This window comes from Mesocricetus auratus, unplaced genomic scaffold (assembly GCF_017639785.1).
Source record: "Mesocricetus auratus isolate SY011 unplaced genomic scaffold, BCM_Maur_2.0 Super-Scaffold_100004, whole genome shotgun sequence".
In the NCBI taxonomy this organism is placed as follows: domain Eukaryota; kingdom Metazoa; phylum Chordata; class Mammalia; order Rodentia; family Cricetidae; genus Mesocricetus; species Mesocricetus auratus.
Genome location: NW_024429189.1, coordinates 53140896 through 53154416, shown reverse-complemented (window position 1 = coordinate 53154416; position 13521 = coordinate 53140896). Strand labels below are relative to the sequence as shown.

At 46.5% G+C, this 13521-nt stretch overlaps 2 protein-coding genes across 3 annotated transcripts; one reads left to right on the top strand and one right to left on the bottom strand.

Annotated features, from left to right (window-relative positions):
* Positions 1-49: 49 nt before the first annotated feature.
* Positions 50-1719, top strand: Selenoh (selenoprotein H). The gene is made up of 4 exons (XM_005139316.4): positions 50-341; positions 431-576; positions 695-825; positions 1547-1719. The coding sequence occupies exons 1-3, from the start codon at positions 244-246 to the stop codon at positions 793-795; spliced, it is 345 nt and encodes a 114-aa protein (XP_005139373.2). The 5' UTR covers positions 50-243; the 3' UTR covers positions 796-825; positions 1547-1719.
* Positions 1720-2003: 284 nt separating this feature from the next.
* Btbd18 (BTB domain containing 18) lies at positions 2004-10659 on the bottom strand. Of its 2 annotated transcripts, XM_040745715.1 has the most exons (4): positions 10328-10659; positions 9559-9643; positions 8143-8308; positions 2004-4638 (listed from the first exon to the last, which is right to left on the bottom strand). In XM_040745715.1, exons 3-4 carry the CDS (start codon positions 8264-8266, stop codon positions 2585-2587), a joined length of 2178 nt encoding a protein of 725 aa, XP_040601649.1. In that variant the 5' UTR covers positions 8267-8308; positions 9559-9643; positions 10328-10659; the 3' UTR covers positions 2004-2584. The 2 variants fall into 2 exon arrangements, with proteins under 2 accessions (XP_040601649.1, XP_005065155.1); XM_005065098.4 differs by lacking the exon at positions 10328-10659 and having other exon boundaries at positions 9559-9649.
* Between the last annotated feature and the right edge of the window lie 2862 nt (positions 10660-13521).

Sequence of the window (13521 nt, the reverse complement as noted above, 5' to 3'; positions counted from 1 at the left end):
TCTAGGTACAGGGTGGTTTGATCCAGTCCTCCGCACCCCCACCTCTCTTCTGATAGGCTGGGTGGTTGTGTTTGAAGGTCCCGCCTTCGGGTCACGTGGGCGCCGCCAGCCGCGCTTCTTTTGCTCGGGGCTTGAATTTGTTAACTGCGATTCTGGGCTGCGAGCTTGTTCCTGGGATTGCGTCCTGCCTTATTTTACCAACGCCTCATCACCACATTGTCTCGGCCACCGGAGGTCCGTACCATGGCTCCTAGCGGAAGAAAGCGGAAGGCCGCGCCGGGAGAGACAGTGGACAAGCGCGAGAAACTGGCGGAGGGCCCGGCGGTGGTCATTGAGCACTGGTGCGGAGCCCGGGAGTCGCGGGGGGCGGGGAAGCGTAGGCATGGCTGCTGGGACCTAAGGCCCCGTCTGCAATCCCTTGCGTCCGCAGCACGAGCTGACGCGTGTACGGGCGCCATGCTGCTGCCCTGAGCCAGGCTCTGCAGCTGGAGGCCCCAGAGCTGCCTGTGCAGGTGAACCCATCCAAGCCGCGGAGGGGCAGCTTCGAGGTGACGCTTCTGCGCCCGGACAACAGCCGTGAGTGGAGGCTGCGCTGGGGGTAGGGGCGAGAAACGAAACCCAGGCACGTTATGTCTGAGGGGATGGGGTGGCAGTGAATGCCACCATAATTGAGCTTTATCCGATCCCTTTCCAGGTGCCGAACTCTGGACTGGTATTAAGAAGGGCCCGCCACGAAAGCTAAAATTTCCTGAGCCTCAAGAGGTGGTTAAAGAGTTGAAGAAGTACCTTTCATAAGGACGTTGGGCAGGGAGTCTCCATGCTGAGGTTTGCATCATGACACAGGGATACATACACATTGGGGTCGACGGTGAAAGTCTCATTACTATTACAACGTATCTCACGTGGGTTTTTTTTTTTTTTTTTTTTTTTTGGTTTTTCAAGACAGGGTTTCTCTGTGGCTTTGGAGGCTGTCCTGGAACTAGCTCTTGTAGACCAGGCTGGCCTCGGACTCACAGAGATCCGCCTCCCTCTGCCTACCGAGTGCTGGGATTAAAGGCGTGCGTCACCACCGCCCGGCTCACGTGGGATTCTTTAAGGAATTAAATTGTAGAATTCCTGCTGGTTAAACCCCCCCTCCCCAAAGTCTTGCCCTACAGGTATAAGCAAGTTTTGCATTTGTTTACTATTTCCGTTTCCCACCTCTGGAGACTATTTTAATTACATGAGTCTTGCAAATATTCCTGGTTCAACAAAGTGTGACTTGTTTCTGTAGTTAAAAATTTTCTCACTTGTATCTTTGCTGTTACTTAACTTTACCTGCACTTTTCTGGTTTTTGCTAGTAGTCTGTGATAAGGTGGCATTACACCCCTCACCCCCATTATTGTATTTGATTATCTGTAGTGCTTCACACAGTGCTTTGGTATGTTTTCCGAACTTGCATGTTGAGCGAGTTTTGCGTGGCTAACCACAGGTGGGGGTGGGCATGTCTCTATTGGTCCTTGATTGCCTGGAACCCTATTCTGATGTTCCCTTCTCTATTTGCAGCTTTCATTCCCTGGAGATGTTGAAGCATTTATGATAGTGCATGGCCAAACCTAAGCTATGTACCTGAAGCCAGTTTCTTCCTCACCAGAAATGATGGTTCAGTTGTGAGGCAGCTTCCCAACAGGGCATTGTAAAAGTGTTTGAATTGGTTTAATAAAAGTTGAAGTATCTGAGAGTAAGGGTCAATTTTAAATTTTGTCTTAGAGGATGGACACAACCAGCCTTGTTGGTCTTTGTATCTTTCATAGTGCAGTTAACTTTTATGTGGAAATTGTAGGGTCTGTGGTAAAATGTGAAACACTTATAAAAACATGGATATTGCTGGGTTTGGTGGTATATGCCTGCAAGCTCAGCACTTGGGAGGCTGACAAGAAGATTGGGAATTCATAGCCAAGCTGATCTACAAGACCAGATTGTTTTTATAAAACAAAACAAAAAACCCAGAGACAAAGTAAATCTTTTTTTAAAGCAACTACTTTTAATCTACTTCTTGGAAGTGGTTATGGAAATAACATCTTCCAGGCCCCTGTGGAAGTTTTTCTAGACTTCTCATACTGGCAGTGAGTAAGCCCCATAGGCTGGGCTTAGTGGCACAGACCTATAACACCAGCTCCAGGAGGCTGAGGCAGGAGTCAAAGTTCAGTGCCAGCCTGGGCAATTTTAAGAGATTCCACTCTCATCCAGTGTTCCACCTTAACATAGTTTCATTCCTTTGCAAACAATCTTTAAATAGAACCCAACCACAAACAGTGTTCTAAGTTTTCCTGAGTTTTCAATGACTATCAGGTCTTAACTATTCCTATATCTTAACTAGAGTTGGGGACCACAATTATTTTGTCACTGAAAAATGGATTACAAAGAAATAGCTCAAGTTCATAATTTTCTATTCATGGTATTGCCATTTGACTTCTGCCTGGTGCACAAACCTCAGTAGGGGATCAGTGCTGAGAGGAGACGTGCTTGCTTTTCTGCTAAGAAAGCCTTTTGCTGATCAACAGTTGTCACCCTCCTAGAAGCTCTAACCTGCCCTCCCCTCCACTATGTTAGTATATCTACCTCTGTTTCTGACTCTGAGGAAGGGTCGGGCCAGACAGAGGGAACACTAGTGGGCCCTAGCTTACCTTCCATTGTCAAGTCTACCACATCAATCTCTTCATCTTCAGAACTGCCAGGAAATGGGTCCAGCAGTTCAGGGTTAGCAGACACTTCCCTAACTGCCTTGGGAGCAGGATACAATACTTCATTCATGCCTAGAGATACTTCCAGCCCCGTCTCTGCCCAGTTTGAGCACGGAAGTGAGATATCCCTATAAGACCTTTGGGAAGAGTCAGGGGAGTCAAGGTGGAGAAGTTTTTCTCCCTGACCATCCAGTGGCTGGGAGCTGGTAATTTCGAGGTCTGCAGGCCAAGAGCTTCTCAGTGAAAGTGCCTCTCTACTCATCTCAGAGGGCATGACAAGGGGGCTAAGGTGCTCAATTGATTCTGTGTTTTCAGAGCGCAAGACAAGGGGACTAAAGGGTTCAACTGGCTCTTTGTTCTCACCAACAGGTTCCTTTTCCAATCCTGTTAGGTCTCTGGGCCAGAGTTCCAAGTCTGGCAAACACCATTCTTCCCCTTCAATCCAATTCTTTCCTGTTTCTGACAGGTGATAACTCGGGGTTCTACAGCCTTCTGCCCCAGGACTCTGCAAAGATCCTACTGGTGGCTCAACATCTGAGCCACAAAGCATGAAGTCCAAAATCTCTTCCAGCTCACTGGTGGCTGCAGCACTTGTGATTCGATACTGCTCAGCTTCACAGGGCTGGCCTAGCAGGGTTGTGTCAAATGTGTAAGGTTCTCTGCAGTCAATGTTCAACACAGGTTCCTTCCCCATCAGCATTGGACTGGATCCAAACTCTGACTTTGCCACAGGGTGGTCTGGGGAGTGGCTAGCGGAAAGCAAAATGTCTTGTAGCCTAGGGCTCTCTGGGGAGTCCTGACCCAGTTGTAATCTAGCAGGTGTTTCCTGCTCATTGACTGGGGACAACAAAGTCCCTGGAGGCTCTTCTACACCTGAGGGTTCTAGGATCTGGGGGCTATCTTGAGTGTTTCTGAGGGGAGGCTCCTGTACCACCTCCCAGCAGGTACCATTGACAATCTTCCTAAGTTTTACTCTCCCAACCTGCCCCTCCTCCACAGAGTTGGAGGTGACTGCTCTGAATTCAGGGCTCTGCTTCTTGCTCCCACCCGTCTTCCTAACATCGGGTGGGTCTGGAGTGCTCTGTGGAGGTCTGACTTCCCCTGGCTTCTGCTTGTCCACGCCCTGTGCTGCTTTACTTACACTTCTCTGCCTCCAAAGACGCCGGCCAGGGGCTGTGGGCACTGGACTGGGACCACTTAAAACGCTGGAAGGCTTAGATGTACAGACATGGGGTGATGGTTTTGAGCGACTCAGCCTGATCTTTCTGGGCAACAGTTGCTCATCCACAGAAGAAGGGTACAAGCTGGGAGGGGAAAGTGCTGTAGGACCTAGAGCAGGGTCACTCTTGTTCGCCTTAGACCCCTCTCTCTGGCTTGATGGAGATGAGCTTCTTTCTTGAGTCAAGCAAACCCTGGCTTTCTTCTTGAAGAGAAGGGTGTCTGATAAGCTATCTACATTTGGTAAATTGCTCTTTTTGTGAGGTCCCTCTTCTTCCCCTAAGGACTTCAACCTCACTGCTCCAAGAGGACTAGGAGTCTGGGCGACAGGCAGTGGAGTTCGAGGGCGGCGGCTGGGTGCTACCACTCTGGCAGAGATTGGTGGTTGTAAGCACTCTCTGTTTAGTCTTCGGCCCTGGGGAGCCTTTACTAACTTCCCACCTTCTAGCTGAAGAGTTTCCAGCTCAGATACTCGGAGCTGACGGGCAGCAGAAAGCACATCCTGGGCTTCTTCCTGAGATACTTCCATCTCTGAAGTATACAGGAAATCCACCAGCTTCCTAAGTGTCCTGATCTTTAGGCCTCCCAGCTCCAGCACCACCTTCCGACCCTGAACTGGCCTCTCCCGCTCCAGGCGTTCTGTGAAGAAGGGACTACAGGCAGACAGGATGCAGCAGTGGGCTGGGACAGCCTCACCTGGAGGGAAAGCACTCTTGTTAAGCTTTTTCTTTATTTCTTTTCATCTGTTTTAGTCCCAATAACAACAAAAATCATTAATTTGAAGAAAAACAAAAACAAAAAACAGTATCATCAGCTAGGGCTTTAAAAACTTTGTCCAAGCCAGATTTGGTAGTACATGCCTATAACCTCAGACCTTGGATAGAAACATCAGGAGTTAAGTCATTCTCAAGACCAGTATGAGCTATAGGTGAGATTGTTTTGTTTTCTTTTCCTTTTGGTTTTTCTTTTTTTGGGGGGGGGTTTCGAGACAGGGTTTTTCTGTGGTTTTGGAGGCTGTCCTGGAACTCGCTTGGTAGTCCAGGCTGGTCTCGAACTCACAGAGATCCGCCTGCCTCTGCCTCCCGAGTGCTGGGATTAAAGGCGTGCACCACCAACGCCCGGCCTCCTTTTGGTTTTTCAAGACAGACTTTCTCTGTGTAGTTCTAGCTGTCCTGGAATTTGCACTATAGACCAGGATGACCTCAAACCCACAGAAATCTGCCTGCCTCTGCTCCCAAGTGCTGGGATTAAAGGTATGAGCTATCACCTAGAAAGAAATCTTGTTTTCAAAAGACCCAACCAAACAAAAAAAGCCTTCCTAAGTGCTTGACACATCTTAAACCTTTGCAATTATCCCATTAACATATTTTGTGCATTTCCAGTTTGTTTTTCTTTGCTTATTTTCAGACAGGGTCTGGTTATATAGCCCACACTTGGCTCAAATTCATGATCCATTTGAGGACAGTGATTAAAAATTGTACACTCTAGTTTCTTTGTGTGTGTGCATGCATATTCCTGAGAGACTGATGTGCTCTTGCTATTGTATCATGTGGAAGAGGACAACTTAAAGTGTCAGTCCCCACCTTTCACTTTCTTTAACACAGAGTCTCTCTGTTGCCCTCCATAATGCCAGGCTAGCTGGTCTATAAGCTTTCCAGGATTTTCATGCCTCTGCCTTCCATCTAGGCAAAGGAGTACTGAGATTGGAGGTGTGCAGAACTGTACTGGCTTTACCTGGGGTCTGAGGATTCAAACTCAGGTCCTTTACATTTGCATAGTAATCTCCCTAACCCCTAGAGTTCCTTTATATATACTCATTTAGGATGTGTGTAGGCTAGAAGTTGACTGTCTACCTTATCTTTTGAGAAAGGGTCTCTCATTGAACCTGGACCTCACCAATTGGCTAGACTTGCTGGCCAACAAACCCCAGGGATCCTTCTGTTTCCAAATCCCCAGCACTGGGATTACAGGAACATATCAATATTCTCAGTTTTTTATATGAGTGCTGACTTTTTATATAGGTGCCAGCAATCCAAACTTAGATCTTCATGTTTACAAGACAAGCGCTTTACCAATTGAGCCATCTCCCTAGCTCCCATTTATTTGTGTACAATATGTGTATTTGTGAGCACAGGTACATGCATGTGTACTATAGTATGCATATAGGTCAGAGAACAACCTTGGATGTTTGTCCTCACTTTCTACTTTCTTTGATACAGGGTCTGTTTCTACCTGTCCTCTATGCTAAGCTAACTGTCCTTTGAATTTTCAGGGTTCTCCTGTCTTCTGCTTTCCATCTCCTTGTATAGGGGCAGGAATTGCAGACAGTTGCACTATGTGTCTAGGTTTTAGGAATTTGAGTTCAGGTCCTTATGCTTGGACATCTAGCACTTTTATTCAATAAGCAATCTCACCACCCTCTTTAGTTATTCTGAAGCTGGATATCATGTGACCTAGGTTGACTTAAATCCTTATGTAGTAAAGGATGACCTGAACTTCTGATCATCCTACTTCTACAGGCATGTACTACTATGCCTGGTGTAATCTGTGCTGGGGATTGAACCTAGGGCTTCATGAAAACTAGGCTAACACTCTATCAACTGAGTTATATGCCCATGCCCAACTTTTTTTTAGATTATGTATTCTATGTGTATGGTGTTTTTTTGGTTTTTTTTTTTTTTTTTTTGCTTTCATTGATGCCTGATGCATTAGCTCTCTTGGAACTGGATAACCTCTAAGCTGGGTGCTGGGAACTGAACCAAGGTCATCTGCAAAACCAGCACACGTACTTTTAACTAATGAGCCATTTCTCCAAGCAACACCCACTCCTGTTGTTGCTTGGCTTTCTTTTCTCTTTTTTGACAGGGTTTTTCTATATAGCCCTGGGTTTTCCCTCTGGCCTTGAACTCAGAAATTTGCACGCCTCCATCTCATGAATGTTGGGATTAAAGGCATGTGCCAACAGGTTGTTTGCTGTTGTTTGGTTTTGTTTTTGAGAATGGGTCTGGGCAGCATTCCCATGGCATAGAGAATGTAAAGACCCCTAGCAGCCGACCTAGTCTACAGACCTGAGTTCATCCTTGAAACTCACATGAGGAAAAGAGAAAACTGACCCCTGAAAGTTGTTTTCTGACCTTCACTTGTAGGCCACAGCACACTTCCTAGCTCCCAAATAAATAAGTGTGTGTGTGTGTGTGTGTGTGTGTGTGTGTGTGTGTGAGACAGAGTGTAGTCTGTCAGGAGTAGCACGCATGAGTATGCCTCACTCTGTAACCTGGCTGTCCTTGAATTGGTGATCCTTTAACTTCCTAGTTTTACTTTTTAAATCCAGATTTCTGCATGAGTATTTTGTTCACATGTATATATATGTACCACCTGTGTGCCTGTTGCTAATGGGAGTTATAGATGATTGTAAGCCAACATGTGGGTACAAAAGCAACAAATGTTCCTAGCCAACGAGTTATCTCTCTCTAGACCCATTCTAGTTTAATTTTAGGGGGGGAAAAGTAACACTTCAACTCTTTAAATTTTTACTTATTACTATGTGCTTTACCTGCATATATACATCTGTGTGCCACATGTATGGGAACCAGGGTCCTCTGGAAGAGCAGTCAGTGCTCTTAGCCATATGCTGTCTTTCCAGCCCCCAACAATTTTATTCCTGAGGACAGTTTTAGAGGGGCTGGGGATATAGTTTATTCGGTAGAGTGCTTGCCTGGCACACACAAAAACCACAGGATTGATCCTCAGCTCTGCATCAAATTAGGATGGTGGTAAATTTAAGAAACAGGAAAATTAGAAGTTCAAGGTCTTTTTCAGCTATATAGAGTTTGATAAAAGCCTAGGCTGAATGACTTCCTGTCTCAAAAAACAAAAATAAGACTAATCCTAAACCAGGTGTGGCAAGGCAGAGGCAAGTTCTAGATCCCTATGAGTTCCAGGCCAGACTGGTCTACATAGGCCTGGTCTACATAGCAGGTTCTACATGGCTACATAGTGAGACCCTATTCAATAAAACAAACACCAACAGCCATCAACAACAACCCATCCCCTCCCAAAAGTAATTATTCTGGAAACAAAAAGCTTTTCAAAGAGTTTACAGTATTTATAGGTAAGAACATTCCTAAGGGTTTACTGTTTACCTCTGGCCTTAAATTCATTTTACCTTCTTCTATAATGACTTTTCCTTTATTTTCTTACCCTCTGCCTGCAGAAGGGCATCACAAAACACACCGCTCTGCTGCTGGTGATGAAGCTGCAGAAAAGCTACCCGGAGGAACCGGGGATTCCTGTATAGGATTTTGGAACTGGCAGGAGAGCACATGTTGTATTTGATTAATAAACCTAGGTTTTCTCGTTCAGATTCCTGTGGGTGAGATAATATATTTCAGAGGTATGATTATACCCAATTTATTTTATTTTATTTTATTTTTTTGGTTTTTCGAGACAGGGTTTCTCTGTATTGTCTTGGAAGCTGTCCTGGAACTCGCTTTGTAGACCAGGCTGGCCTCGAACTCAGAGATCCACCCGTCTCTGCCTCCCCCAATTTATTTTTTGTCTTTGAAATGGGAAAGTGAGAGAGAGTGAGTTGAAGAAACATTATCTGAGAAGTTATACTGAGGATTATCTCAAGAAAGACTACTATGACAGTGGTTGCATGTAAAAGCTCCCAGATAAGCCTACATTTTAAATTTGGCTCTGTTCTTAACTAGACTAGCTGTATAATATCATGCAGGTGACCTAACTTCTCAGAGACTCACTTTTCTCAGGCACAAAATGGAAATAACAGTACTTACCTTTTGTAGGGCTTTAAAAAATATTTAAACAAGGCAGGCAATGGTGGAGCATGTCTATAATTCCAGTTCTTGGGAGGCAGAGGTAGTATGATCAGGAATTCAATGACATCCATCCTCCCATATATAACTAGTTTAAGACCAGCCTAGGCTATATGAGACCCTGTCTAAAACACAACAAAACAAATGAGGGCATGGTGGTAAGTGTCTGTGATAGAAACAACTGAGAGGAAAAGGTGGAGGACTGTGAATATGAGGCCAGCCTGGGCTGCACAGGAAGACTCTGACTTAAACAAGTCGATACAGGCAAATTGTTTAGTATGGAGTACCCACCAAAAAATAATTATCTTCTCCGAATACCAGCTATTGTTATACTTCAGTCTTTCTCATTCACATTAGCACTGAGACCTAACTCCTATAGTGCCAACTACCCACATTCTTCTTGTACACCAACCAGGTATCCGCATATTTTCAAGCTCACGCTTTCAAGACCATACTGCTAGCTATAAAACTGACTCCGGCAGGCCAGATGCACCTTGCTTTAAGCTCGCTTATCATACCAACCAGCAGAGGGCGCACAACCCAGAAAAGACAGGATTTGGAAGAACTTGTGTATCAATAAGACCACTGCTGACTGATCAAAGTGAACCAGAATAATCTCGTCAGTTTGTAAAAATACGGACTTTGTGAGCCTGGTTAATTGCATGGGTAGCAGTAGAGCAAGGAGGGGTAAGCATTTGACCCTTCCCCACCCAAATAAAATGAGAATTCTGACTTAAATTTCTGGGGGGGGGGGCAGGACCACTTCCTCATCCCCACTCACTGCACAGCGGTGTGTTCTTTTTCTGGTGCAATCACGGCGTTTTCTGTCAGGTAGCCCTGAAGAGTCCAAATAGTTCACGTCAAAACTATTAGAAAAAAAAAAAGTAGATAAGAAAGAGAAGTATCAGCTGGGCTTGGTGACCCCACTTCTGTAATCCTAGCTATAACTCAGGAGGCCAAGGCAGGAATAATGTTTCAGACCAGCATGGGCAATTTAGTGAAAACTTCGTTCTCAAAATGGAATTATTTTTTTTAAAGATTTATTTATTTATTATGCATACGGTGTTCTGTCTGCATGTATCCCTGCATGCCAGAAGAGGGCACGAGATCTCATTACAGACGGTTGTGAGCCACCATGTGGTTGCTGGGAATTGAACTCAGCACCCCTGGAAGAGCAGTCAGTGCTCTTAACTGCTGAGCCATCTCTCCAGCCCTCAAAATAGAATTTTAAAAGGACTAAGGGTGGCCAGGCGTTGGTGGCGCAGGCCTTTAATCCTCAGCACTCGGGAGGCAGAGGAGGCAGATCTCTGTGAGTTCGAGGCCAGCCTGGTCTACAGAGCGAGTTCCATGACAGCCTCCAAAGCCACAGAGAAACCCTGTCTTGAAACCGCTCCCCGGCGCCCCCCACCCCAAAGGGACTGATGGTATAACTCAGGGGTAGAACTCTTGCCTGGCAAGTGTGAGTCCTTATACTGAGAATGGAGCCTGCAGGGGGGGGGGGACACAACTAATTCTTAGCCTAGCAAAGGAAGCGTGGATGAACAAGGTACCTGTTGCAAAACACCAATGCCTAGCCTTGTGCTCAGGCCCAGCCTGGAGTCGTCCTGGCAGCGGGTTTGCTCCTGTTGTCCAGCTGCCTCCTAATGTCCAGGCTTGGCTGCGCAAAGCAGCGCGGGTGGGCCAACCGCCTCTGCGATTCCCCTCCTAGTCCAAAGACAAGGGACCGGGGCTTAGCGGGGAGGCGTCACACGAGGCAGGCCCTGCAAAGCAGGTCACACCCCCGCACGCTCTGGACCCCAGGGCCCAACTCCTCTGAGGAGGGACACTCGGCGCGAGGGTTTCTGGGAACGGGGCATGGAGCTAGTGGAGGCCCGAAATCGGGGCTGACCCTCACGGACACCGCTGGCTTTGTCCACACGAGTTTTGCAGTCTCTCCCTGGCGCCCGCGGGCCTCCCGGGCCTCCAGCACCCACATGCACTGGGCAGTGCTGACGACGAGGGCCTGAGGCCACGCGGCCCGGGCTACACACCGCGCGCTGCCATCCTCGCGCTCCGGGCGGGCGGGCGTCGAGAGCTCCGACGACTTCCTTCCTCAGCCCGGCGCTGCCTACGTGCGCCGGAATACGTCATCCCCATTGGACGGCCGCGCCCCGGGACAGCCAATCAGAGGAGGAGGAGTGCTTTGGCGGGAAGCGAGGTCTCGAGGGAGTTGCCGCTGGCGGGAGACAGACGCCCGGGCTGTGTGAGGGAGAGGTAGGCGCTGCGCGGGCGGGATCCTTCTGGAATCGGCCTTGTCCCGGAACACACGCACAGTGGGCAGGGCCAGGACTTCCTGTTTAGGTAAAGCGCCTCCAGTGCAGTTGAGGTACAAGTCTTTGTTCTCCTTGAACGGCTGCAAATAACCTTGGCCCTGCCGAGATCAGCTCAGGGTTCTTTTTTGTTATTGTTGTTTTTCGAGACAGGGTTTCTCTGTGGCTTTGGAGGCTGTCCTGGAACTCACTCTGTAGCCCAGCCCGGCCTCGAACTCACTGAGATCCACCTGCCTCTGCCTCCCGCGCGCTGGGATTAAAGGCATGCGCCACCACCGCCCGGCTAGGCTTCATTTATGAGGGAAAAAATATTGCATGTTTTTGCTTGCAATGTTGCCAATCAAGATAGATATTTTCTAAGACTAGAGAAGTTCAGGAAAAAAAAGATAACTGAACTGGTTTCTGACACCACACACACACACACACACACACACACACACACACACACACACCCTCCCATGGATTCCATTCCAAAACTGAATCTATAGACGTGGTGACCCAAGGGAGTTGTGGGAACACCTCCTTGTGGTGACTTCCTGTAGCCTTCTATAGACCATTTATTTAGCTCAGTTGCTGACTAAAAAATAGCTGGTTTCAGGGGAGGTATAAGAAAGAATGATTTTGGGCTGGAGAGGTGGCCCAGAGGTTAAGAGCACTGACTGCTCTTCCAGAGGTTCTGAGTTCAATTCCCAGCAACCACATGGTGGCTCACAGCCATCTACAATTCAATCTGGTGCCCTCTTCCGGCATATATGCAGAACACTGTATTTGTAATAAAAAATAATCTTAAAAATAAAGAAAGAATGATTTCAGCTGTGGGGTTGTTAATCCCAGCACTCAGGAGGCAGAGGCAGGCTGATCTCTGTGAGTTCGAGGCCAGCCTGGTCTACAAGAGCTAGTTCCAGAACAGTCTCCATGAGCCACAGAGAAACCCTGTCTCCAAAAACAAAAACAAACGGAAGAATGATTTCGAGCTTGAAAAAAAAATTACAGAGAATGAGGCCCAGGAATGGTTACCTTTAATCTTGGAAGGCAGGGAAAGTTGATCAGTGTGAATTCAAGGCCAGCCTGGTCTACAGAGTGAGTTCCAGGACAGCCAGGACTTGTTACACAGAGAAACCCTGTCTCAAAAAAACAAAACAAAACAAAACAAAACCCAAAAAACAAAAACAAACCAAAAAAAAAAACCAACCCAACAAACAAAAAAATACAAACAACAACAAAAAAAACAACAAAAACACAAAAAGTCAATCTATACTATAAATCTATAAAGCACCTCTTTACCAATATGCATTAGGATGGATGACTGGCCCTCAGTAGATACTTGATGATACCCTGCTTTGGGTAAAAATGGCCAAATTCAAAGCTACTGATTGCAAAGTGTGCTGAAGGAAATGAAGTAGCCAAGAGGATGCAGAAAAACGACCTGCAGAAACACAATGTATTGGGTGAGAAAGACAGTGTGTTCAAATGTGTCTTCAGGATCGGGGGCATCCTGTGTAACTTAATGGTGTTTTGCTAACACGTAGGAAGACCTGGGTTCTGTTTTCTTTCTCCTTAAAAAAATTATTTATTTATATTTCATGTATGAGTATTCTGCATGTATCCCTGCGTGCCAGAAGAGGGCATCAGATCCTAATATAGATGGTTGTGAACCACCATGTGGTTGCTGGGAATTGAACTCAGAACCTCTGGAAGAGCATCTTCTGAGCCATCTCTCCAGCCCCCCCCCTTTTTTCCCTCCTTTTCTTTTCTTTTTTTTCTTTAAGAAAAGAATTTGAGCTGGTTGTAGTGGTTCACACCTTTATTCTAGCTCTCAGAAGTCAGAGACAGGTGCATCTCTGTGAGTTCGAAGCCAGCAGGATCCACAGAGAGAGCTCCAGGACAGCCAGGGCTGTTACACAGAGGAACCCTGTCTTGAAAATTAGAAAAAAAAGACAAGGATTTGAAGCAGTTCAGCACATTTCCAAGTAGGTCATATTTCCCTTAGTTTGGATTCTGCTTCAAGGATGAAAAAAGAAACAAGAAGCAGGACATTTTCAGTTGCAGTTGTCAAGGTTTGGAGAGGAAGCAGTTTGTGAAAAGACTTACAGCTTAGCTGCAAGACAGATTCCAGATATTGTTAGTAGCAGCAGCAGAGAGACAAGTAAGCAAGGGAAAACAAAAACTATAAGTGGGAACAATACCTTTTTATGGCATCTGTGACTGTAGAATTAAGACTTGATTGAGCAGGTACAATACCATTATGACTTACTGTGGAGGTGTAAGGAAAATGTTTTATCCCCTTGGTTGGCTTGTTTTTTTTTTTCTTTAATCAAGTACTGTTTTGGTAGTAAAATGTATTTTTCCCTCCCTCCCTCCCTTCCTCTCTCTCTTGACAGGGTTTCTCTATGTAACAGCTCTGGCTGTTCTGGAACCTGATACTAAGAGCAGGT